This window comes from Akebia trifoliata, chromosome 4 (genome assembly GCF_017979445.1).
Source record: "Akebia trifoliata isolate Shusen 1 chromosome 4, ASM1797944v1, whole genome shotgun sequence".
NCBI lineage: Eukaryota > Viridiplantae > Streptophyta > Magnoliopsida > Ranunculales > Lardizabalaceae > Akebia > Akebia trifoliata.
The window spans coordinates 10,964,127-10,991,621 of record NC_141378.1 but is presented as its reverse complement, the minus strand read 5'-3'; the positions used below and the strand labels follow the sequence as shown (position 1 = coordinate 10,991,621).

The following is a 27,495-nucleotide window of genomic DNA, read 5'->3' as shown; positions in this document are numbered from 1 at the left end:
GTGCATCACATATTACACAAGTAACAATAAATGTTATTCCTACAGGTACTATGAACCCTTCTTTGCATCCCTTGTAATTTCTTAGAAATATTTCTTCAATATAAATAACCATTAGGACATGTTTTCTTTAATTTCTTAGACATGTTTTCTTTAATTTGGTGGAGTTTATTTTCAGGTCTGATGTCTTTTATTTCTTTTATATATATATATATATATATATATATATATATATATATTGTCTAGCTAACTGATGTATCGTTAGAAGAAAACAAATATTTTATCATTATTTAGTATAAAAAATCTAATCATATTTCCAATATTTATAATATATTACAAGTAATTTCTTTGCCTAATAATGTTGAAAAAAAAAACTAATCTAATAATTAATAAAATCAATTTAATAATAATTATTATAATAAATTCTATTTATAATTACATAACTACAAAGTTTTGAAATATAGTAAAATAAAAATATAAATGGAGTTATACTATATTTCACGTGCAAGGTGCACTTTACTAGTATTTTAAAAAATGGATTTCTTTTGAACTTTGACAAGTGTTTAAATGATTAGAAAATCTTATTTCAGTGTTAGTTTAAATGTTTAGAATCTCATTTGTGAGGATCTTTATCCTTTTGCATTTAAAAATCTTTAATTTAAATGGTTTAAAAATATGAGTTTGGCGTTTGACTTTTTTTAATGATTTAGAGAGATACTTGGTTAGGATGTTTCGTATTTAAAAATCTTTCATTAAAATTTTGTGCGTATCTTAGATCTAGGTTTATATTGTTAAAAAAAAAAATTATTTTTATTCGCATATGAGAAACTGTAAAGATATTCTAAATTTAGGTATCGAGCTCATGATCAGGGGTGTCAATTGAGACCGTCAGCCAGCTAGCCCGGCCCAGACCGCCTGACAAAACAAGGGTTAGGGCTGTCATATCAAGCCCGAAAAGATAGGGCCGTGCTTAATTAATAATTTCTAATACATTGTCCGGCCTGGCCCACTACTTAATCTTATACAAATCTTTATAATATATTTAATTATAAAAATATTTTTCAAATAAAAGTAAAATATATTATCTAATTACAATTTAACTCTCATCTATAACCATTATAGGTTAATAAGATATTAATTTCAACTTTGATTGGATTGTATTCAAACATGCACACGAAAAAATATTTGAAAAATACATTTTTTTCGTTGAAAATAATAAATTTTAATCATTTTATCTGGCACTAACCCAACTTGAGTCAAGCCCCGATCCCATTAGGGTCGGGCTAGGGCTTAGTCAACCCAGACCCGATACTTGTATAAGGTTGGTCTAACTAGAACTCGTCTCTTTAGGAAGGTCAGCCCAAACCCGCCCATCGACACCCTTACTCATAATTCATATTCTGTGTTTTCACTCACATGCGTCACACGTGCATTCTGCTAGTATATAATAAATCCTCCATCCACATTAAATTATGAGATTTCACAATGTCATTGATCAACCAAAAAAAAAAAAAAAGAGAGCATTTTTAAGATGTTTAGATGTGCCACATGTTCAAGTAGAGAGACCTTTTAGATACAAGTACACGGAAACACATATGGAGGGGAGCCCGACATCAATGTCGGTAGGTCACGTCAAATGGTTCCAATAATCAACCCTTCTGGGGACCAAACTACCTCTTAATTTTTAGTAACCATGACGTGGAAGGGTTTTTTTTTTTTTTTTGAGGGGTAAAGTAATAGATAGACCACCTATCAAAAATTAATCCAAAAATGTGAATTTACAACTGATCATATATGAATAATCCCTTGCATCCACCTCAATAATATAATTGAACCAAATAGGAACATTACTAGTGCTAAAATGAACTTCATCCAAAGACAAAAAAAAAAAAAATGAAACAAAGAGGTTTGTAGCACAATTAATTTTCCTATAAGAGAAAATAATTATTGTTTCTCTAAAAGAGCCCATGAGGAATTTGATTATTTTAACCTAACATTACTCTACTAATTTGGAGCATAGTAAAAAGGTTCAGATTCGAGAATTATTCGTTGAGTGTTCAATTCGGATAAATTCAAAAAATTTTTTATAAAAATCGGGAAAATTTTGAAGATTAAATAAAATATCATTGAAGTATGACTCAAAAATCAATTAGGTCTAATCCAAGTGTGTGTATTGTTGGGTTGATCCAAGATAATTTGGGTTAGGTTTGTAACTTATGTAAGTAACCCACTTGTGTGGTACTTCTAAAAAGGGTTCTGCTCTTTTGTTGTAAGAAGTTTTACTTTAAGTCTAAATTTTTTTTATAGAAGAGAGTAGGGAAAGAAAAAAAAACCTAAAAGAGGAGAGGTTGAGAGGTTTGTAAATATTGAAATCTAGAAGAAAGTAAATCTAAGTAATAAAGAGAGTCCTTGTATCGATTTTTCCATTTTTTTCATTGTAAAATCGAGTTCCAACACTCATATCTCTATGAAAGTAGCCTTTGAGTGAATCACATAAAATCTCATGTTGTGAGTATTATGTTACTTTTTTCTTTGTTAAGTTGTTTATTTTTTTTTGTATTTGCTACTATTAGTTGGGTTATCCTTCGTTGTCATTATCAAACAAGGTCTTGAAAGATGTAGTATATAAAGTGTTTGGTTAAATACCCAATAGGTGTTTGACCAAATTACTAAATGAGCTTTACAAGGGTGTTCACATACACAACAAATATTGTATTGGATTTCTTATCAAAACCTAACATCTTCAACCACTTTCTAAATCATATCTTCTTCTTGATGTTTGAATGTTGAAAAAAATAAAATTTTGGAGGTGAAGGGTACTAATATTACCATATCTTATGATTAATTGAGAGATTGTCGATTAATTCATCAATTCACGAAATTAAAAAGCTAATTTGGAGAATTTTATGATTTTCTTGAAAAAAATCTGAGAATTTTGTGACTATGCTTTGGAGTGCACCATCACTCATATTATAGAAGCCGAACATTGGCATCATCGATAGCCCTTTGCTCATGGCCTCCAACTTGTATGTGGTACAACACCGAATGGTGAGGGGCCTACAATCCTTACGAATGGCTCCTTCCCTTTCTACTTGTCTATGAAGAGAACCATCAGTTCAATTGAACTGTACCTACAAGTCTTAGGAGTACTTTTGAAGAAGAAAGAATCATATTGGAAAAAGCTGTGATTACATTATGATAATAATCAAGATCATGTCAATTTCGACAAAGTAAGTGCAAGGTAATTATTGAAAGTTGTACACCGAGCTCTTCAACGTCTCTTCAATTTATGAAGCTTCGGACGTCGTCATAATATTGTTTCTTGTTTGGCAAGAATCACTACCATCTTGTTAAGTGAAGTTGTCTGATGTCAAATTTTACTTGGAGTTGGAGTTTCGATCCCCTCAAGTGTCCTCCTTGTAGGGATATTTTGATTATAGTTTTTGTCAATGAATTGGATCAAACCTAGTATCCAGTCCCATAACTTAAGATTTTTGTCAAGGACTTGGGTTCCAATAAAGATCTAATTTGATAACTTATCAGATTGGTTTTAGATTAACCATGTCACAATCTGATGGCCCCCTGATTCGATAAAATGTGAGAAATTATGTACTACAATTTCTCATATTTTATCAAATCAAAACCCAATTATCTGCTAAAACCTGACCCGGCAAGGTTTGATCCAATTCTTATGGGTTGGGTTCCGGTCATTATCGAATTAGTCCCACGCCCAGGTCGACTGATCAGATCCATTGACAGCCCTACTTGAGAAGTTTGGGAGCTGGGACAGCCCTATGGACACAACAACTCAAATCAAGATATTTCTTCTAACTTTTGCACCAACATATGAATCCAACAATCCACAGGATAAAATTGAAGAGCATCATGGTGGACCTCTTACCATTTCTAGCCATTCAATTCAATGAATTTATCTTTCAACCTTTTTACCCCACAAAAATTATGAGAGATCTCACTAATAAAACCGCAGCCATCCCCTCAAGTTCTTGTGTTATTTTATTCTCTTTTTCTGATTCAGGAACAATTTTTTTCCATATCATCATCATAATGGGTTTGTAATGTCCGACCCTACTTGTAAGATTTTTAATTGTAATTTGTTTCCAACTAGAAAACCTACTAATAAGATAAAACTAACCTACTTAGATGGGCCTCCTGATTATTTTACTTTAACCATTAAAATATTAGGTTCATTAATAGGTAAAATCGCATCCAATGTAGATTTATAAGTTTAATTAACTCATTTAACCAGACAGTTGAGTTAATGATAAGTCGATCAGGTTACACATATATATTCCATGGATTTATGTGAAATCTCCGGTATTTTTTTTATTGTTACAAGATCAACAATTACATGATCTTGGGGTTTTGTTGCTGCAATATAAACACATCTCCACAACAAAAATAGTAACTTTTAGCGACTCATTTTTAGCGGCGGCCAAAATAGGCGTCACTATGGAATACAGTCTGCGCGCGAAAAAACGAAATTTTGCAAAAAAAAACCTCTCGCCCTCGCCCTGTATAAACATATTTTGTGAAAACCACTCACTCTCACTCTCACTCTCTCTCTCGCTCTCTCTCTCTCTCTCTCTCAAGTTCATCACAGTTCCTCTATATCTAGGGTTTTGTAGTTAATGGAAAAAAATTTCCAATCTAATAGGCCTCTCTCTCTCTCTCTCTCTCTCTCTCTCTCTGTATCAAGTTCCTCTTCGCATTTTCTGGAGTTTTGAGAATCGAAATCGCAGATTTCGTAGTTCTTTGATCGATGGAGCGGACGTCAAAGGAGCAATTTCTCTTCTCAAATCTGTAATTTCGAAGCTCGAAACCCTAAGTTCACGTCCTTCAGATTTCAATTGGCCTCAACTCTCATCAACTTGGCCAATCTTTACTCCTCTTGAGGTTTCTCTCTAAAATCTGACGAACTTCGAACTCGCACTTTTCTCATCAAACAAAGATCTTAATCAAACCAACCAATTCACCCTCCTTTAAGGTTAGGCTTTCTTACTTTCTTCTTCTTCTACTTCTTCTTCATTGGTTTTTATTTTTAATTTTTTTGAATTTTAATAATGTTAGTTTGAATTTCAGGGATTCGGAGATCGTAAAGAAGGTAGATTCGGTGAAAAATGAGGTATCTACTTCTAATGCTTCAGTTTTGGATGCCTCTGTTTCGTCTGATGATGGTGATTTTTCTTGGTTTAATTTCTTGTCTTTTGTTTTTTATTTCTTTTTTTTATTGATCTCTAGTTCTTTCGATTGATGAACTTCGATAATATACTTGTGTATGAAAATTCTTATTGTTGTTTCATGATTTTGATTTTTTTGGTGGAAATTTTACTTTGTGATTGCTAGACTCATTGATAATCCTTGTTATAAATTTGTGTGTGTGTGTGTGTGTAAGCTAGATTTGAACCCATGACACAAAAATGCATTGTAGTATGTCAACCAAACCAAGCCATGGGTCCAAAGCCTTCCAGTGGGAGCAAGTCAGACCATCAACGAAGTAAGAAGATAGTAAGCCTCCCCGTATGGAGATGCGGTTGGTTTTCACAGGGGGAACGGTTGGTTTCAACCATTTGGCAGAATTTTTGGGGATTCTGTCCCACTTATCATAGTTTGTGTGGTTAAGCCCCATCCGGGTATTATAGCCGCCTCCCATTTCCACAACATCCAGTAGAGACCAATAGATGTACCCTTTCACTTGCACACCCTCCCTGTTACACCCAAAAAATAAAAATTAAAAGAAAAAAACACCTTAGATTAATAATTCTATCTTCAACATCTGTAAACTAATTCAGTATTTCTATATTCTTGATCCATTAATGCCTCTGTCTAAAATGTTCGATCAGTTGCGTACTGTATGCTTGATTAATCAATCAGTCTACTAATTGAATGGCTCAGATGGTACAAAAGAATTTCATTTAAGGGTCTGGGGTATTGCTTCAAGAATTGCCTTGAGATGGTGAATGATGAAAATAGTACGGTAATTATCGAATGTTACTGATGTTGATTCAGAATCATCAGCAACACCTGCATTTAGCATTGAAAATTCTCTAGTCAGAAACATAAAGGTTGTTCTAATCCAACCCGTTTATATGCAGATCATCAAGGAATCATGATACATGTGTGAATACCACATGATACCAACCATTATCAGTGATGTGAATACCACATGATACCAACCATTCTCAGTGATGTAAAGGTAGTTCTGTTAAACATGAAGCTATCAAATATGTATTCTTTTAAACATAAGGGGCTACAGCTTTCATTTTTTTTTTATAGAAAAAAGAATTTCTCTTGTATGGGCCTGTAGAAATCATTATTGGTTGAAATGATTTTGTTTTTTAGAATTGGTTATATGCCAAAAGCAATTGTAATTGAAGTATTTTTTGAAGAATGTTTACCAACCAATCAAATACAATGATTTTCAAGACGTTTATTCGACCAATGGACCGAACAATCCAGGCCTCACTGCTTGCTCTTATGCTCCAACTCTCGGCTGTAATGGTGGTGACTGACATGTTGGATGGTATGTAGTATAATTGTCGTCTCTAGTTTGTCATTAATTATCCATTAGAGAATTCAAATATGGTATGTTTTGTGTTATTAGATCATACTTTGTATACTGTTGAGAACGCATTGGACACAAAGAAAAACTTGCCAATTTGATTAAGTATATGTCATTGTTATGCCAGACATTTTGCTGAATCAGAGTCTTGACTCCGAAGAGAATCCCATGGGCATTTATCTTAAGATCTAATCAATGATCCATACTTGGCTTTTGATTGATCCAATTCAGTTTTATGTGACTAGGCTTATAGTGTACACTCTTTTGCTTCTCCTTGTGTAGTTGCTGCTCTAAACTCCTTGAAGGATGTATGGGAGAACACTTCACCAAATTGGGTGGGTTCAGATCCTTGTGGTGATGATTGGGTGGGAATCCGCTGCAACAAATCACGTGTTATCTACATGTAAGTGCTTGTTATATTTAATCTTCCATTTCAAATACTTGAAATTCTGACCCAAATCAATTTCATCTCAGACAATTATCGACTATGGGACTGAAAGGTCAGTTGTCCGGAGATATTCAGACTTGTCCTGTATGTCTTCTCTTTGTTGTTCACTTTCTTCCCTTGTAAAAGAAGACTAATTCTATTTTAATTTTTTCGAATAGATTCATATCTGATTACCGATTGTTCCATGTAGGGATCCATCTTATAACAATCTTACGTGTCCTATTCCACAAACAATTGGGAGTTTAAAGAAACTGTCAAACTTGTGAGAAAATTGTGATGTTTACTTCAAATCCTATAATATTTCTAATTAGTTTTCGTTTCATTTTAGAATCTTGGTATATTGTTCTTAACCTACCTACATATTGCGATTCCATGCAGATCTCTAAATTCTAATAGCTTTAGTGGAAATATACCTCCTTCAATAGGTAAACTATCTACTCTTTTTTGGTTGGATCTGGCAGACAACAAGCTTATTGGAACCATTCCCGTCTCTCATGGGAATATTCCTGGTCTGGATTTGTTACGCAACACGAAAAACTTGTATGCATTAAGCCTTCTCTGTTCGAAATAATATATTTCTCTTATTAGTTTTTTGTTGATGATAATTAACTGATTTCCATTTTTGGTTCATTCTTGACAGTCATTTCGGAAAGAATCTACTCTCTAGTCCCATCCCACCTAAACTTTTCAGCTCAAACATGGCTCTCATACATGTGTAAGTTACTTTGAAATGGCTTGCCAGATCCATTTGTTTGTTTTTAACGTGATTGGATGTGTTACTGTTTTTCGTTACCATACCTAATCTAACAGGCATGTACCTCCTCAACTACATGCAAGTATGAAAAACTTTACAAATTATATCGAGATAAATATATTACAAGAGTGGAAGAAAAAAAGATTCTGTCCTAACCCAAATTCTATTTCTGAGAGAGAATTGTATTATCATAAGTTTTTATCTAATATCATCTAAGTAATGTTGTTCTTCATCACCAACTGAACATAATTTGTGCCTTGCAGGGACATGAGCAATACTAGTTTTGATACATTAGATGTTCCCCCATTGTTTTCAACCGTAGAGTCCTTGACCACATTGTATCTCTCTCCCTTTACATCTCACAAGATCTTTTACAAAAAAGAAGGTTTCAATCTGTTTTCCTGAAGTTACAAATCTTATCATGCAGGGCCATGGAAAACACTAAACTTCGAGGAGAAGTACCGCATCACTTGTTCAGTTCCCCTCAATTATAAACAATGTGAGTATCTGCCGACTCTCAAAATAATGTGAAATAGTTCACAAATGAATCTAAGTGCAATGCATATGTCATTACATGTTATGGGCTAGATTTTCCATGATCTTTGGCACAAGTTGGAACATGTGCCAAAGATCATATGAGGCTTTGTACAATCCCCAAAATTTTTGCGAATTTTTTTCTTGATTTGTCCAAATTAAACTGAACTGAACCCCATTGCATAACTATCGAATCCGAACTTGGTTCCTATAATTACCATACAAGAAAAAAGAAGAAGAAATTGCAAATCTACTTAAATGAACAATATGTATTCTCATAATATATAGATAAATGTTTGGAAGCTGATAGTTTGAAAATGTGATGACAGGAATTTAAAGCACAACGATTTAAATGGCACCTGAGAACCATTTGAAGGTCCTGATAAAGGAACTTGTGTTCTTATTCACATCTTCTTTTATGCTTTTACTAGGTTTTATGTTGTAAGTTAAAATTGATGTTGTTATCCAAGAGTCTACAGAGAGGAGAGGTTTTTTTTTGTTTTTTTATAGAGGAGTTGTAATGAGTTGGTTGTTTTGTTTGGTTGAGACTTGAGATGTATCAAAAGTTAGTTACTATGTACTCCTTTGTAATTTTATGAGAATTTCTAAAGTTAATTAGTTCTAGTTGATTATAAGTGCATTGTATCGAAAGATTGTTAAGTAATTGTGTTTAATTAATAGATTGTATAAAAATAAGTATTTAATTACAAATAATTTTAAAATAAAAAAATCTTATTAGCGACGGTCATTACCGCTATTATAGGTATTCAAATCGTATTTATAACTATGGTTTACATTTATAGCGACGGTGATACAATTAATTAGCAGCGGTTTTTAACCGTCACTATAGATATCATTACATTTATAGCGACGGTAATACAATTAATTAGCGTCGGTTTTTGACCGTCACTATAGGGCTTAATATGGTCTTTAGCGACGCCGCCTATAGTGGCGTTACACAGGGCCATCACTATTAATAATAGCGGCGGTTTTTTGATATTTGCGACGGTTTTTGACCCCCGCTAAAAACCTAAAATTTTGTAGTGCTCTTTCCATGTCTTTAGATACAATCCATAAAGTTTTGCCCATTATTTGTACATAAACCCTTGTGAAGGTTTCGTGCAGTTTCAATAGTAATTCTACTTCCAGGAAAAATTCTCCCAAGTAAGTTGGTGGATCATTACCCTAATAATATAATATATCAAATTATTCTACTATCTCGCATGATCGGGAGAAGGAAAGAAACAAAGAATAACAAGGAAACAAAAATGAAATTCAACAACCATACATGCATCCTTTGTACATTACATACAAGTCCACAGTGGACTTTACTTCTCCCTAAAATTTAAGAAAGAGAGATTAACAACATTTGTTATCTAATTCTTAGAGGATCTTAGAGTGTCTATCTTTGAGTTTTGGGAGAAGGCTATTTATCATTTAACAGTGCAATCTCATATTGCGTTAATGTATCTAAATTTTGAACTAACCTAAATCGATTAAATTGCTAGAGTCAATTCCCTGATTTTGGATATTTAATCATGTTTGTCTTTCCATAATAGCAATATCTTATTCATTAACCCTTGGATAGTGAACTGATATCTAATCCATAGTTATACACGCAATTGGTAAGCTACCCCTCAAAGACTGAGCATTGAATGAAGGTTGCTTTGGACAAACTAAATCTTCTCAATTGGTCCAAATATCACATTTTCAAGATAATTAATAGATTAGCTGATGGTCTGGCTTTGCGTCTATTAACAACCAATGAAAATATCTTGTTCAAGTCAGAAAGCAACTCTCCCTCATGAATTAAGTTACAAGGGTGAATTAGGGAAATAAGTAGGGTCTCCCAAATTTTAGACATAAACCATCTAAAGTAGGAGTAATGCCCCCAAAATCTTTGTGCATTTTTTATGTCTTAATCCCATTTGCTTGATTAGGGAGAAAAAATGTGCACCCAAGTGTGATTCTAATAAATATTCCTCATTACTCATGAGGATAAAAACCTTGACTTGGGAGTACAAGGTGGTCCACAATTATCATAAGGCTGACATTTTTGTTCTGTTGCACTCTCTTAAATGAAAGAGGTTAAACTTCTCAATGATGGCACATATCCATGTGAGCCCAAACATTCATTTGGTGGGGCCTATCTAAGAAATCTGCTTAACCAAAATTTGCCCAATAAATTTAATGGATTGATTTTCATAACCCACCCAGTATGAAAATACAAAATCTATTATCTGGCAAATGTTCTTTGCGAACCTTACCAAAATTTGGCTACAAACAGCATTAGAACTCTGTTGAGATTGTTAGAAACCGATTTGAAGAAAGTTTTGGAAAAAGATTCCATCAGGAGCTCAAAAATCCCATGTGGTTTATAAAAATTTACAAACTATTAATTTGTGAATTTAAAACATTTCGTGGGTGGACCAAGCAACCTAATTAGGTCAAGAATGATCACTGGCTTTAAATGGTACAAATCTCAACTACCCTATTGAGATTATTCTAACTTTTTGTCGATGATTGATAATGGTTGTTTCCATCTTATAGAAACCTAAGAGAAGGATTGTTATTTATGCTCCAATCATTTTTTTTCTAGAAGATAAGGATCTCGATTACGATATGCCGCGCACTAAGAAGACCGTGTGAGAGTGATGGCCAATCATCTACACTTGTATCTATGACTACCACTATCATCATTACCACTGCTTTTGCCACCACCACCACCACCAACATTATGGTCATTGAAGTTGCATAAGGGGTGAGGAAACCAGGCATGTGAAGTCATTTAAGACTCCCAACCCTCACTATCCCACTAGCCCCTAACCCAAACTCAGCCACAAAGCTCCCCATAATAGGGCTATGCAACTTGACAAATAGTATTCAAAAGTCTTGCGTTCTTTATGTTATTCTCATATCACTAAAATGTAGGGAAAATGACAACTAATAACTTAATACACCTCCGACTTTTTTTTCCCTTTGTTTTAGATTTTTATCAACTTCTTCACTTGTGTATGGATGATTAATTGTTCCTAGTGAGCAATAAGTGGTGGTTTGGGAGATGGATTAGATCCATCAAGTGGAGGAGACAAGCTCATTCCATTCAACTCAACTCATGTCCAAGAATGGAAGAGAGGAGTACCCTCCCAATGGATTGTATTAATCAATTAAAAGAGATTGCATTGAAGTGAATATTTGATCGACTCAAGGTTGATGTGCAGCCTAAATTGACTCAATAATCTAAATCTTCAATTGATTTTCACTTTTATATTTTCCCTTATGTAAATCAATGCAAACAAACATCCTAAGCCCCCTTGTTATAGGTGTATAGTTACTCTTTTTAATCTAATCTTCTTGCTTTGCTTCAAGTTTTTTTTTTTTTTACATTTATCTTTTAGTAAATGAAATAGCTAAATGTAGATGAAAAAGGAAAGCTTAATCTCTTAACAAAGAGATAATTTAGAAATCTAGTTTGAAAAGTAGGTAGAGAGTCCACACTAGACAATCATTCGGAAAAAAAAGGGTAATCTTATGGTTTCTTGTTTAAGGATATACTTATCCTTGAATTTTTTCAATAGTAGGATTTTTTGGGAGCATCATACTGGTGTGCAAAAAAACCAAGCCCCCATTCGACTGTTCTGAATTTTTTAAAAAAACATAAAAACAAAGAAAACAAAAAATCCAAGAAAAAGAAATAAACGTATCCTTGAAATATTTTTCAATGGTAGGATTTTTGGGAACATCTTTAGCCAGGGGATTGGCAACATCTTTTCATCACCAATTATAATGAATTTTATTTGTGTAAATTTAAATGGTCTATGATTCGAATCTCCACGACAAAGATTAAACCAATATTGATCAAGACTTTGAAGATGGCTCATAATCATCAGTTTTATAAATTATCCCATTAGACACCTAAGGCATGCTAAATCGGATCATTCATTCTTTTTTACTATTTTTAGCCGGCCCTTTTAAGATACATAGTTCAATCTCATTTTACCCTTCAAATTGAATCATAATCGAATATACTTACAAGATATGTAATTTAGGGTTTAGACCCATAGCTCAGGTTTGATTGAAAGCAACTTTGAGGTCGTGGGTTCAGCTATCTTCAATGGAAGAGGATTTGTGTGTGTGCGCCCGCGCACGTGCGTTAAAATGATGATGGTGCCCCCGATTCACATGTATTTACTCAACACAAATTTTATAGTGTAAATCCCTCTCGATTAAGTATTATTGCAATTTGCGGATCTGGTTATGGGTCATGACACTCTAACAACAAGGTCCAACCATCTTTATCCAACTACGGATCCATGATCACGGTCAGGTTAACCCAATATATATGATGGTGGTGATAAGGAAGCTCCCAAAGAAACCTAAACCCGTCGCGGCATGGTTCAGGAAGTGAGCCCCGAGCTCTACATATCATAATATGTTGATGGGGTATTGACAATTAGATCATCCTAGGAATGCATTATCCAATTTTCAGAGTGCAAAACAACAACTCGCCTACATTCCTGTTAACACACGGAATGGCGAATAAACAGACAAGGACATCATACAAACACATGGTCATTATGTAGAAATATATATATATAAAGCTTTGAAATAGATACGAGTTGTCATTTTTAGAAACGATACTAGCATGGATTTTGGGGAAATTTTTTTTTTTGAGGAATAAGCAGAGGAACATGTACATGATAAAAACTTTAAAAAAATAAAAAAAATCACTTTGATATTCTATTGACTTTATCAACCGAATTGAAGATCAAAAACTATATATTTTTCATCAATGAAAATAGATCAATTAAAAATTTTATTTTTTTCATGCTCAAAATATTAAGGAGAAATTATTAAAAAAGATTAATTAAAAAATTTATTTTCAAAAAATATAATAATTTTATGGAATTTATCATAAGAAATTAAAATCGATCTTTTCATAATCGATTTTTTTTTTAAATTAAAAAATTAAAAATTTCGATCGTTTATTATAAAATTAAAAAATTCAGGTCGAAAATTTCTTTTATTTAAAATTTTTAAATAAAAAATAATAATAATCAACAATTTCAGCCGGTAAATTTTTCGAAAAAAAATCAACAATTGCGGCCGACAAGTTGCAGAATCTCTTTCTCTCATACACACGATACTTACTTTGAATTCTACCGTCACTTTCTCCGAATCTCACCACAGATTACCCACAACATCCCCATCCCCATCTCCTTCGTTCAACAAACCCACCCATCTCTCAAATCTCTGAAACAACAAAAATCAAAACCCACCATTTCAATCAAATCCATGTCCACCCATTTGGATTCTCTCCAAAACCCACATCTCAGATCATTGAAACCACTACCAAAACCACCATTTTCAACAAAATCCACAAATACCCATTTGTTTTTTACTTAAAACCCACACCCCAAAACCCCAAAGCTGCTTCTGAAGCCCCCCAAGAATCCAATCCAGAGGTAGAAAAACAAGATTCAAACCCACAAACCCTTCAACTTGCTCTAGTTTTTGGTTTTTGGTATTTCCAGAACATAGTCTTCAATATTTACAACAAAAAGGTCTTGAATCTCTACCCATTCCCAAGGCTTCTTGCCTCCATTCAACTCTTTGAGGGATCCATATGGATGTTATTCCTTTGGTCATTCAATCTTCAACAAGAGTAATATTTTCTCACAAAAAATTAGAATATAATACTTTCTCACGATTTTATAAGATGGGCCTATCGGATTGGAACATGGATGATCCAGAACCAATCAAATTGTTTACGAACTCGATCCTTATTACAAGCCGTATTGATCTAGAGAAAAGTTATTGTATCAAAATTTGATCATATTCTAAGTCTAATCTAATCCATTGACGCTTTAATTAACTATGAGAGTGAATTGAAGCAATAGTTTACAAAAATAATCGAGCTGACTCTATCGATTTATCAAGTGGGCTAGATGATTTTTTGAATTGATTCAACTGGATGATTCCATGGTCCGAGATGAAATACATCCGATTCGGGTTGATACAAGGAAATCTTTAAGTATTCAGACATAAAGCCGACATCATTGACTTGTTGCCAACTAACTTAAAAAAAAAAAAAGCGAAAGAGCCGTGATAATGGGACACTCTTTGTATGTTCCTTCCACATAATCGTAGATTCTTTGTTTCGATACGCACAAGAACAAAGACTTATAATTTTGTAAATTGCCAAGTCGGAAAGCGTAAAGAAAAAGCATCAATTCATCATGATTCAAAGAAAGAAAAAAAAAAAAAAAATTCAAGAGAAAGAGAAACGAAAAAAAAGAAAAAAAAGACTAATGATGAATTCATTTTATAAATCATACGTCGTCTACACGCACTTGAAATGACAAAGGGATAGAATCGTTAACCTTTTTCGCATGTATATCAAAGAAAAAGATCTATGATTCAGTGCCTTTGCCATGCCAATAACGTACAGACCACGTATGATTTACTGTGAGCATTCATCATGACTTAAAATAAATAAAAAAAAAGAGTCGTGTTACACTGCTTACGTTCCAACACTAAGTTAATTTGGCAATGCATAGATAATCATAGATTTATTTCTTCAAGATACAGATTAAAAAATTATCGATTTTCTATGCACTACCAGGTCAACTCTGTATTGGACCTAGTGTCGAACGTAGGTAGTAAAGCATTTTTCCAAAAAAATGATTGCATTAATGTTAAATTATGTGAATTGGATTGCTTTACATGTGGTTCAACTTGTGATTTAAGACCAATCAGAATTGTGGACCTCACTTGTGATTAGATGTGTTTTTAAAATGAACTCGAGATCTAATAAAGTGTCTTGTTCCTATAAAGTAGATTAAGTGTTTACCTGACACACTTTAATTAGTGTTTAAAACATCTTGGACTCCTAATCAAGTCATCCACAGAGTCCAATGTATTTATTTCCTAATACATAGACTAAGAAAAATACTGGAGTAACTTTAAAATTCACTTCGTTTCACTTTACAGTAGTAGAGTCATAAATACTTTTCATCGAGTTACGACAACAAAGTGTGAAACGAAGGAATGAAATTAATGATTCAAATTTATTATCCCTAGGGATATCCTATCTTCCTAGCCATTCGTTTTTAGAAGAGCCTCAATCCTCATTTAGAAAAAAGAGTTGTCCCTATTCGTAATTCTAATGCTCTTTATGCACAGTCACCAACATCAACATCGGAGCACAGAACTCAAAAAGTAGAGGGTGGCCCTAATGAAACAATCTCAAAAGCATTTGTGAATCTCCTAACTATTGTTTTGTGGCTAAGGTTTATTTAGACGAAAACTAGATATAATGTTAGTTTGATGGATTTTATTTTTAAACATTTTTTTTGCTTTTTTTTTGACACGTTAGGAAATTTAGGGTTTTGTAACATTATCCTCAACATTTATGAGTCATAATGACGTATTGTAGTGACGGACTATTTTATTTACCTCAACGTATAGCCACTCATTTTTATAATAAATTTTTTGTTGGCGTTCCTCTCTGTATTTTCAAAATCATTTTTTATGTTTTTTTCCCTCACGACTATCTGACACTCTCATTCTCAATTGAAAAATGTTGGAATGACCTAGGGTATTTATTGCAATTCTCACAAATTTGACGTGGAATGTGCACTTAATTATAAATGTATTTCCTCATGATACGAGTAAAAATCATTTATGATTATGTATATATCTCCATGTTAGAATTGTGAAAATCACAGTAAATCCCGTGTCACCTTAACACTACTCTTCTCGATTCCATCGAATACACATAATCTAAATCTTATTGGATTAGTTTTAGATTTTACTCAATCCTTATCGGAGTGATCCCAAATTGAGCCGATCCAATTCGGATTTGATCCATTGACAACCCTACTGGATTAGGCTTACGTAATATGCAAGTTTAGGCTTCACAAAAATTCATTGTCTTTGGCTGACATTGAACTAATTACAATAGCCTTACATTTTACTAAATGACCAAATAATTTCGAATGCACAATTTACAAAAATATCATCTTAGTAATTGATATTTTTAAGAATATGCTTAAGATGAAACAAATCTATTTAGAATTGTTTTATGTGTCATTGTTATTGATGAACAAATTAACTAAGAAGCTTAATTTCAAGAACAAACTATAATAACCAGTTTCAAAACCATTTTAAATTATTGTTTTGTACCAAAGATTGTAAAATTAAATTGTACATAGGACTATCATCTCTTGAAGATTTTAAATTACAGATATGTCTTTTTGCAAAAACTTCAAACATCCGATTACTTGTCAGTAGGGCTTAAAATGGGTTAGGTCTCGGCCAGATCTGAGTATATTCATATCCATATTCAAAAAATTTATCTGGAATTGCATTCGAGTTCGACTCGGATCCTATTAGCTAAACCATATTCAAAGCATTTTGCTTTCACTAAACTCGTATTTGTTTCCTACCCAACCTGAATGAATTATTTGATTCTGGTCGGTTGGATAATTTTGATTCATTCAACATTTTTTTGATATTTCTTTTCTAATTGCTATACTATTATATTTTACTATTTGATTCTTTATATATATATATATATATATATATATATATGGGAAGGGATCAACAGGCAAAATCCTAGCCAACATTGTAGACAAAGTTTTGTCTTATATGGCTAAAAAGTTTCGAAATGGAATGATTTTTTGTGAGGATGATCTCTATAGTTGGTAGATCATCCTTACAAAAATCAATCAATTCGAAAACTTCTAACCTCTTGAAAAGTGGTTACAAACTAACGGTAAAAATTGACGATTCACGATTCTTCATCTTATAAACTAGGATTAGAAATTTCAGAACTTGCTGATTTTTTGTAATAATAATTTTCTCATCATAGAAATCATCTTCACAAAAAATCAGTCCATTCCAAAAAAATTTGCCCATATAAGACAAAACGCTTTGTCTAGAATGTTGTCTAGGATTTTGTCAAAAGAATGCCACCATATATGTATATAAGAATTCATGTTATATCAAAGTAGTAGGAGAAAGACATTTTGAAAAAAAATAAGAATATAATTTTCAAAGCAATATATCATTCGGATTTAGGTGGATATAAGGATGGATCTATATCTGATCCGGATCTGACTAAGGTCCAGGGACATCAACCCATATTCAACCTTTTTTTTTTTTTTTTAAAACATGTGTTTCAAGAAACCAAACCTACTATATTCATATTCAGATCACTCGAATTTTGGATAAAATCCTACTCATTTTATTTCCAATTTGTTGAGATAGAAAATTTTACTTTCATATAAAAAATTTATGAAGTGTCACATTTAAGAAACAAAATCCTAAAATGACTAAAAAATAATTGAACTTCAAAAATATATGTTGAATGTAATTGGTTTGTTGAGAATACAACATATAGATAGAAGGCAAGAGAGAGAGAGAGCATAGGATAAATATAAGGAAAGTTTTTGTTATTTTAAAAAAACTAAAGGATAAAACTGTATTTTCTTTCTCGACATTATATTTATTGTTCTTATATCACAAATCAAAGATAATGACATTTTGTCAAGTGATCATTCACACAGAGACAAAACATAGCATACATTTTATAGGGACAGTTTAAAATTTCATAATTTAAAAGGGAAACAAAAGATTTTTTTTTAGCTTTTCTATGGTCCTATTCAATTAGCAAAAATAGAGTAACAGCTAACACTTTCAAATGAAATCATAATTGAAAATTGCACATTAATGGGTGGATACACTATGCATTCGCGTCTTTCTTAAGTAATTGCATTAGTTGATTGAGACTAACCACCGCACAAACGATTGAGAAAAAACGAAAAAAATACAGATTTCTCATAGATATGTACCATCCGTCTAAGGATTGGTACAATTTACTCTAGAGATACATTTTTCTAAAGAAATCCTAGCATCTCAATCGTTTGTTTGATGGAGAGCATCTGAGGCTAGTCATGTTTTCTTTAGTTGATTATTTTTTTATTTAAAAAATGGTAAAATCTTGATATTTTCTGTAGACCACCTAATTTATTGATAAATTCTTAGATGATCATTACATGTGTTGAAGTATGGTTCAAAAATCAATTAGGCCTGATCTAAGTGTGTGTATTATTGGGTCGATCCAAGGTTATTTAGGTCGGACTTGTAACTTATGTAAGTGACCCACTTATATGGTACTTCTAAAAAGAATTTTGTTCTTTTATTGTAAGAAGTTTAATTTCAAATCTAAGTCTTTTTTAGATAAAAGAGTAGAGAATGAAAGAAATCAAAGAGAGAATATGTTGAGAGGTTGAAAAAGATTGAAATCTAGAATAAGGTGAATTTAAGTGATAAAAAAAGTCTTTATATCGATTTGTTATGTTTTCTTCATAGTGAAATCGAACTCCAACACTCATACCTTCGTAGATGTAACTTTTGGGTGAACCACATAAAATCTTGTGTTGTAGGTATTGTATTCTTACTCTTTTGTTTATGTGGTTGTTTATCTTCTTTGCATTTGTTACTATTAGTTGGATTACCTTTCATTACTATTATCAAACAAAGTCTTGGAAGGTGTAACATATAAGATGTTTGGTTAAGTACTCAATAGGTGTTTGATTAAATTGCTAAGTGAGCTTCAAAAGAGTGTTCACATATACAACAACATGAAACCTAATAATGCACATATTCATAACTATTCAATTAACCGAGCTACTAATGTTGAGATTTTTAGTAATTTTTATTCCTCTAAGAATTTTATTGAATTGTAACAGATCCTCAGTGAGTATCTTTCTTCTTGTTCCTTTCAACATTAACCTCTTTTAATAAATCAGGGTGGGGCTTTTTATAATTTCGACTTACCGATAATAAAAAAAAAAAAACTTTTCAATCAACCAATATATAAAAAATATCCTAATATAAAGAAATTAATTATCTATAATTCATAAATAAAAAATACAAATTAAAATTAATAGTGAGCGGAATGGGATTTGTATCAAAAGTTGGTCATGTTTTTATAATTATCTCATATAAAATCTTATTGATGTTACTAAATGTATTATTCTTCATCACAATCTTTCTTTTGTGATGAGATTATCAACATATCTCATGTATCTTAATACGTTGCATCTTATCAACGGATCCCGTTATAAGTGTCAATTAGGAGATTGCAAAGGAAGAATTATTCCCATCCACACATTGAACTTCTCAAAATCTAGTGGCTAAAAATCACTAATCATATTCTTTCATGAAAATTCTGGTGGTCTCTTATATTTCCCAAGGATTCTCATTAGAACAAGTTCCTATGAAAATTATAATAATCCGTTTATAACAAGCCACTTTCATCCTCAATCAAAATCAAAAGGAAATTCTGGTGTTCTCTTATATTTCCTAGGGATTCTACACAAAACTGATTCCTTGGAAAATACCACAAATCTATATAACAAGCCACTCTCACAACCACAAGAGCTAAAAAAGAAACAAAAAAAAAAAAAAAAAGGTCTCTAAAATACCTAAAAAAGAAGAAAAACAGAAAGAATAATAGGGAGGGGTTCGCTCCCATTCCATGCGCTGGACCAGCTAAGATGCGCAACATGGTGAGCTCCACCACACCCAAAAGCATCGCTGCAGTGGTTGGTATCGGTCCAAAGCTTGGCCTCTCCATTGCTCGCAAGTTCGCACACGAAGGCTACACAGTCGCCATCCTCGCACGTGACTTAGGAAGATTATCTAGATTCGCAGACGAGATCGCGAGAGAAGAGAAAGCCCAGGTGTTCGCCATCCGCATCGATTGTTCAGACTCACGAAGCGTTCGAGAAGCCTTCGAAGGTGTTCTCTCTCTTGGGTTCGTCGAAGTTCTTGTCTACAACGCCCTTCAACCAGTTTCATGGAATCCAACAAATTTCACCGAGATTCGTGTCGATTCTTTCGAGAAATCTCTCGCTGTTTCTACTGTCGGTGCTTTTCAGTGTGCCCAACAGGTTTGATCTTCAAAATGTCCCCTCTTCTTCTTCTTCTCATAAATTCTGTATAGTTTGTTTCTGGTTTTTTTTTTTTTTTTTTAATTTAAAAAATTTTGGAATATTTTTGTGCTTGGATGAAGGTTATCCCGGGAATGAGAGAGAGAGGGAGAGGGACCATACTTTTCACAGGCTGCTCTGCTTCTCTCAATGGAATTGCTGGTTACACTGAATTAAGTGAGCTTTATTTGTCTAATATATCTGACGTCTAAACTCTATATTTGCTTCTGCTTTTATTTATTATTATTATTATTATATTTTTGAGTTAGCTCCTCAATAATATTTTATATTATTAATAAGTCCCCATCTAAACTTTTTGAGTTTTGACTAAAGTATTGAACATAAAATAACTAAATTAACCGTTTTATTGTTAAAGTTTTTAAGTCTCAAAACTCTCTCTAATATATATATATATATATACAGGGATAGTCTTCTTTTGACAAAATCCTAAGCAACATTCTAGACAAAATTCTATCTTATATGACTAAAAGTGTTTTGAAATGAAATGATTTTTTGTGAAGATGATCTCTATAGTCAATAGATCATTCTCACAAAAAATTAGTTAATTCTGAAACTTCAAACCCTATTAAAAGTGATTACAAACTAACCGTAAAATTTGATGATTCACGATTCTTCATCTTATAAATTGGGGATAGAAATTTGAGAATTTGTTGATTTTTTGTGATGATGATTTTTTCATCATAGATATCAGCTCATTCTAAAAAATTTAGCCCATATAAGATAAAATACTTTGTCTAAAATGTTATTTAGGATTTTGTCAAAAAATTTAGCCCATATATATAGAGTCCTGTTCGGCACCCAACATTTTGCCCAACGGTTAGAAGTTTTGGAATAGGCTGATTTTTTGTGAGGATGATCTCTATGGTGAGGAGATCATCCTCACCAAAAATCAGTTCTGTGGACATAGGATTTTAAATGTTTTCGAAAACATCCCTCCACTTTGGGGTGTTTTGGAGTCGCCACCATTCATTTTCGGAAATGGGTGTGAATGGTCACCCGGATTTGTATTTTTGAAAAATCATGTCATTTTGCCATTTTTTGTAGACTCTCGTAAAATAAGGTATATGGTCCAACCTTTGATTCGAAGGTAAGGGGGTCCATTTATGGAGTAGGGAAGGTGTTAGGCACCCTACTCCATCCACCATAGGTGGTAACCTCGGATTCGGTTTTTTGAAAATAAAAGAAAACGAAAATGAAAAAGAAAGAAAATTGATATGTGCCCTCAAATATGAGGGACTTTCAATGTTGGATTCAATCATTAAGGGCACCCTTATATAGAAGGGGCCCTTTGGTGATTTAACCCATGGTGGTGTGTGCAAATGTGTGGGAAAAGGAAGAGTAGAAAAGGGGAGTTGAGGGGGTGTTCCTTTTGTCAACCCACCTTGACCCTTCCTTGACTTCCTTTGACCTTCCTTGACTTCTTTTTCTTTGCTTGACTTGTTTGAGATAAGGTTGAGAGTTGAGATGAGTAGAGAGTAGAGGTAGTTGAGGGTTAGGAGGGAAAGGTTGAGAGAGTGATTTTTTTTTTATCTTTTGGAGGGTTGAATGTGGGATTTTTCATTAGTGCTTGAGAGTTGAGAGTGATGGGGTTTTTATAGAGGTTGTGGGTTATTTTGAGGGGTAGAGTTAGGTGAAAAATGAGAAGTGGTAGAATGGTGTGGGATTTAAAAGAAGGGTATGTGTAAATTGATGGAGGTTGGAGGGTATTTAGGGAAGGGGGGTTAAATGGGTTGTTTACAACCCAAATGGGTTGGATCCAACCCAACCCATTTAGGTTGAGTGTTTGGTGAGGGGATTGATGAGAGTGGTTGAGAGGATGAGATTGTTTAAAGGGGGGTATTAATTGGTGGTTGTGATTAAGTGGTGTTTGATTTAAGAGAATGGAGGATTTAAGAGGGTGGTTGATGATATTTTGGGAGGGTGAGGGAGATGATGACATGTGTCAAAGTGGGTGGAAATGAAGGGTGGAGATGAGTTGATGGGAAAGGATGAGTGTTTGATTTGAGAGGATGGGTGTAGGTGTAGGTTGTAGAGATGGGTTTTGTAGGAAATGATGGGAGTAGATTAGGGGAGGGTGATAGGTTATAAGTGTTTGATTTGAGAGACTGGATAGGATAGGTTAGGGTAGAGTTATGGGTTGAATTAATTTTTGGAGGGAAGTAATGGAGTTGGTTGGTTAGATGAGGGAGGTGGAAGGGGGTAATGACATGTGTCATATTAGGTGATTGGTTGTGATGTTGGGCTTGGGTAGAGAATTGGGCTTGGGTAATGTGTTGGGTTAAAGAATGGTTGGATTTTAGGTTGTAGGTTGGGCTTTGGTATTTTGATGGGTAGGGTTAATTTAGATGGGCTTAGGTGATGGGTTTAGTTTGGATTGGGTTGAATAGGCTTGGACTTGGGTTGAGTTGGGTTTAGAAGGATGGTAAGGGATTTGGTCCATGGGCCACATGAGAGGCCTTGGGCCATTTATTGAAAAATAAATGATGAAAGTCATTGGATTATTGTAGGTTTAGGCTTCGGAGCCCATTTCAATTTTTACGATTTTTGGGGCATTTTGCATCAAGGGCCCAGTCAAATTTGGGTGTCTACAAGTTCATTCCAAAACTTCTAACCCCATCACAAATGATTTACAAAATTAGACGGTCCACGATGTTTCAACTTGTAACATGGGGTTAAAAGTTTTGGAATGGGCTGATTTTTTGTGAGGATGATCTCCATACCATAGAGATCATCCTCATCAAAAATCAGCCCATTCCAAAACTTCTAACCCATGTAGGACAAAAAACATTTGTTAAAGTGTGTGGTAAAACTTAGGGTGCTGAACATTTCCCATATATATATATAGGGTCCCGTTCAGCACCCTAAGCTTTACCACACACTTTAACAAACGTGTTTTGCCTTACATGGGTTAGAAGTTTTGGAATGGACTGATTTTTGGTGAGGATGATCTCTATGGTGAGGAGATCATCCTCACCAAAAATCAGCTCATTCCAAACTTCTAACCCCATCAAAAATGGTTTCCAAAACATGGACGGTCCACGATTTTTCAACGTGTAAACATGGGGCTAAACATTTCGGAATGGGCTGATTTTTGGGGAGGATGATCTTCTAATCATAGAGATCATCCTCACCAAAAATCAGCCCATTCCAAAACTTCTAACCCATGTAGGACAAAAAACATTTGTTAAAGTGTGTGGTAAAACTTAGGGTGCTGAACATTTCCCATATATATATATATGGGAAATGTTCAGCACTCTAAGTTTTACCACACACTTTGACAAAAAACATATATGGGAAATGTTCAGCACCCTAAGTTTTACCACACACTTTAACAAATGTTTTTTGTCCTACATGGGTTAGAAGTTTTGGAATGGGCTGATTTTTGGTGAGAATGATCTCTATGATTAGAAGATCATCCTCCCCAAAAATCAGCCCATTCCGAAATGTTTAGCCCCATGTTTACACGTTGAAAAATCGTGGACCGTCCATTTTTTGTAAACCATTTTTGATGGGGTTAGAAGTTTTGGAATGAGCTGATTTTTGGTGAGGATGATCTCCTCATCATAGAGATCATCCTCACCAAAAATCAGCCCATTCCAAAACTTCTAACCCATGTAAGACAAAACACGTTTGTTAAAGTGTGTGGTAAAGCTTAGGGTGCTGAACGGGACCCTATATATATATATATATATATTTGTTCTATACATAAAAAAGACAATGTTGGGTGATAAAATTTGTTTTATATGACTTAAATGCTTTGAATTGGATTGATTTTTTATGGAGATGATGATGAGATCATCCTCATAACAAATAGTCCCATCTGAAATTTCTAGTCCTACCAAAAGTGATTTACAAAAAAATAGATGGTTCACAACTCTAAATTGCTTTTGATGGAGTTAAAAGTTTTATATTAGGCTGATTTTTTGTCAGGATGATCTCCTCATCATAGATATAAGAATAAGAATAAGAATAATGATGAATGCATGCAATTTTGGTACGTGATTGGGTATGTGGCTCACACGTCTTTTTCTTGTGTGTCCCAATGAAATAGATCTATGATTATGTGCCTTTGCCAGGTCAACTGTATAACCAAGTGCATACCAAAATCACATGCATTCATCACGACTCTAACTATAATTCTCACCAAAAGTCAATCCAATCCAAAACTTTTAAATCAAGATTGAGATCCAGATAATTCATAAGTGATATTCTCATTAAACTAAAAAAAAACAATTTTTTTTTTTGAGATCAATGGTATAAATCGAAAATATCTCAAGTCAAATTATTCACTATCTAAGGATCAATATTTCGTGTGTCTCACACATCAAAATGTCTACACCAAAATAGTGAGGAACTATTATTTGAAGGATTAATTACTAAATTTTGTCATTTACTATCAGAGTGAAAGAGTCGTTGGAGGTTACTCTAATTTACTTTATTGCAAGGAGGCATTTCTAATAAGTACCATTGATGAGGGATAATTTCTCAAAAATTTTTTTTATAATTTTAATCTTTCCAATGAGGTATACTCTATGCTACAATGCGCAGGCTGTGGAAAATTCGCCATGAGAGCTCTGTCGCAATGCCTAGCAAGAGAGTTCCAAGCGTCTGGTATCCATGTGGCGCACGTTATCATTGACGGTGCAATCGGCACACCAAGGTCTTGTTAAAATACCATTCTTGTTATTAATTTTTTTTTTCCTTTTAGAACTATTTCTTATCATAGAAAGGCTAACGTAAGCCATGGTAGAGCGATGATAACGTGCGCTGATGGTTACAGATCGTCATCTTCATCAATGTCGCAGCAGAGATTGGCGGTTGGGGAACAAGAGAGTCGAGAGGACGGTTCGATGGACCCGGACGCATTGGCTCAGACCTACTGGTACTTGCACGTGCAGGATAGAACCGCTTGGACCCAAGAAATCGACCTTCGCTCCTCCAATCCCCAGAGATTTTTCTAAACAGATTCTCTCTCTCTCTCTCACACACACACACACACACATTATATTGAGGTTGGATACGTACGAATCCCTATGACCACGAACTGTTTGAATCCTAAGGGAAGATAGACTCTTGAGGAGGGCACTAATGGCTTTCTTAGCGTATGACACTGTGTTGTACGTTTGTCTCTCTGTCTCTGTTTTTATATTTTGTGAATTATTTAATTGTAAATCGCGAGGTACAATAGTATTATGTGATGGTGTATTTGATTATCAACCGTATGATTGTTAATGATTTGGTTTTGGAAGATTCTGTTTTGTTTTTATTTGAGGAGGTGGGTTCCATAGGAGTGTGATATGTACGGTGGGAGTGTGAAAAGTGCATGGATATTAAGAGGTCTTCGTGTCTACTTTCAGTTCACAAACACACCTTTTTTAAAATAATTATAAAAATAAAAAAGTAGAAATAGAGGGAGAGAGATGGGATTATGGTGGTCTCCATCTTTGTTGCATACGAACTTTTTCAAGATATTTGTATAGAAATCATTTCTAAGAAGAGGGATGAATTTTTGGGAGATAAGGTGGCAATGATGTAATTTTATCCTTCATTGATCATATATCACCCTAAATGAAGAGGAAAATGTAAAGGAAAATATTGAAATGACAAAAAGAATTTACAATGATTCTCACAAATTTGACGTGGGATGTGCACATAATCATAAATGTATTTTCTTGCGATACGAGTAAAAGTCATCTGCGATTATGTATGCATGTTCACGTCAAAATTGTGAAAATCACAGTAAATCCTGTGTCACCCCAGCATGACTCGTAAAAAAAAATATCGTAAAAGATGAATGGTATTTATTATTGTAAAAGAGTTTTAGCTGATTTTTATTCAACAACTCAAATCACATTGATGATGGGTTCTCTTCCTCCACAAACAAGTTGCGATACCTGCTAAAAAATCCCCTTATGACACTATGAAGCTGCAAAAATAGTAATTAATTGCTTAAACTATCTTTAAAAAAATCCTTTTTTTCATGACCTCTTTTTTTAATTTATAGGTCAACCCTTTTCTTTTTTAAGTGTTTTTTTACACATCACCTCTTTATTATATTTATGGGGATTCAAGCTTATCATGGACTTTAACCCTTTTCTAAATCCTTTGACTTTTTAATGAAAAATTCTTTTATAATAGAAAGTGATTCTTTTACGAAATGACATTATTCTTTTCCACTTTGAACTCAAAAACTACTTAACAACTCTTCTTATTACTTTACTCTAATTTGCCCCTCCATGCCTAGGTTGGGCTGATGCTCAGCTTGACTACCTCACACTTGAGTAGAGCCAACGAATTCATTAGGTACCACATATTTGGCCAACGTAGAATCCTATCTTGCCTGGCCACCAAACCACTATTGAATTTTGACACGTTTAGGGTCCAAATTCAATTTATCTTTTACCTTAAACAATTGTAATTGGACTAAGTAGATGAATTAATGGCTTGATGCCTAATGGACGAATACAAAAATAAAAGAATTGTGATAATCTGACTACCCTACGTTGCAAACTCAATCAATTACCCTGACATGACAAGTTCGAAAATCATAGATCTGTGCTCCTCAAGATACACGGCTGCACTTCCTCATAAAAAGTGTATCTTGAGGGAACTGTGTATCCCAAAGAACGCAGATCTAAGATTTTCGAACTTGTCACATCAGGTAATCCATTGACTTTGCCACATGGTGTTGTCAAATTATCCCAACTCAATATAAAATCCAAACATTTAAGCATGTTTTCCCTCAATTATCCAACTAAGTTTTTCAATACAAATGGCTTCATCTCTTTTGATTCCTAATTATAGCACATGTTTTTAACAAAAAATTCGGATTCATTTTTGTAATATCACAAAAAGGATAGTAAAAATGTAATTTTATCTCTCATTGATCATATCTCATCACCTTAAAAGGAAGATGAGATGTACACATTTCATAAGATGAATAGTTTTTGTGTAATGAGGATTCTTTGTTAACAAAAAAAAATTGTGCTAAGCTAATGAATCAACGGCATATGTGTTGAAAAAAAAAAATTAGAGGGATTATTTAGGAGGCTATAAAATATTGGGAGAGCATGATTATTAGGATTTCATTTTCTTACCTATACATATGGCATCAAGCTATTGATCCATCAACATAACACAATTTTTTGTAAACAACAAA

At 33.6% G+C, this 27,495-nt stretch overlaps 2 protein-coding genes and 1 long non-coding RNA gene across 6 annotated transcripts; all 3 read left to right on the top strand.

Moving 5' to 3' along the window:
• Positions 1-4,604: 4,604 nt before the first annotated feature.
• On the top strand, positions 4,605-7,194 carry LOC147403737 (leucine-rich repeat receptor protein kinase HPCA1-like). Of its 4 annotated transcripts, XM_086439450.1 has the most exons (6): positions 4,606-5,002; positions 5,098-5,140; positions 6,111-6,211; positions 6,475-6,538; positions 6,860-6,980; positions 7,052-7,173. In XM_086439450.1, the coding sequence occupies exons 3-6, from the start codon at positions 6,182-6,184 to the stop codon at positions 7,146-7,148; spliced, it is 312 nt and encodes a 103-aa protein (XP_086295576.1). In that variant the 5' UTR covers positions 4,606-5,002; positions 5,098-5,140; positions 6,111-6,181; the 3' UTR covers positions 7,149-7,173. The 4 variants fall into 4 exon arrangements, 2 of the variants coding, with proteins under 2 accessions (XP_086295576.1, XP_086295575.1); XR_015177569.1 differs by lacking the exon at positions 6,475-6,538 and having other exon boundaries at positions 4,608-5,002; XR_015177568.1 differs by lacking the exon at positions 6,475-6,538 and having other exon boundaries at positions 4,605-5,002; positions 6,860-7,194.
• Positions 7,195-7,361: 167 nt separating this feature from the next.
• On the top strand, positions 7,362-8,971 carry LOC147403736 (uncharacterized). The gene is made up of 4 exons (XR_015177570.1): positions 7,362-7,565; positions 7,666-7,740; positions 8,043-8,278; positions 8,643-8,971. It is a non-coding gene; the product is annotated as an uncharacterized LOC147403736 (long non-coding RNA).
• A 10,659-nt stretch (positions 8,972-19,630) lies between these two features.
• On the top strand, positions 19,631-25,584 carry LOC147403735 (NAD(P)-binding Rossmann-fold superfamily protein). The gene is made up of 4 exons (XM_086439448.1): positions 19,631-20,276; positions 20,399-20,492; positions 24,885-24,996; positions 25,117-25,584. The coding sequence occupies exons 1-4, from the start codon at positions 19,881-19,883 to the stop codon at positions 25,295-25,297; spliced, it is 783 nt and encodes a 260-aa protein (XP_086295574.1). The 5' UTR covers positions 19,631-19,880; the 3' UTR covers positions 25,298-25,584.
• Positions 25,585-27,495: the final 1,911 nt, after the last annotated feature.

Coding starts and splice junctions, on each gene's coding strand:
- LOC147403737 (XM_086439449.1), top strand. CDS start 6,406: ATGTTTACCAACCAATCAAATACAATGATTTTCAAGACGTTTATTCGA. Junction 6,539..6,859: donor GGTGACTGACATGTTGGATG/GTATGTAGTATA, acceptor CTCCTTGTGTAG/TTGCTGCTCTAAACTCCTTG. Junction 6,981..7,051: donor AAATCACGTGTTATCTACAT/GTAAGTGCTTGT, acceptor ATTTCATCTCAG/ACAATTATCGACTATGGGAC.
- LOC147403735 (XM_086439448.1), top strand. CDS start 19,881: ATGCGCAACATGGTGAGCTCCACCACACCCAAAAGCATCGCTGCAGTG. Junction 20,493..24,884: donor TGCTGGTTACACTGAATTAA/GTGAGCTTTATT, acceptor TACAATGCGCAG/GCTGTGGAAAATTCGCCATG. Junction 24,997..25,116: donor GGTGCAATCGGCACACCAAG/GTCTTGTTAAAA, acceptor TGATGGTTACAG/ATCGTCATCTTCATCAATGT.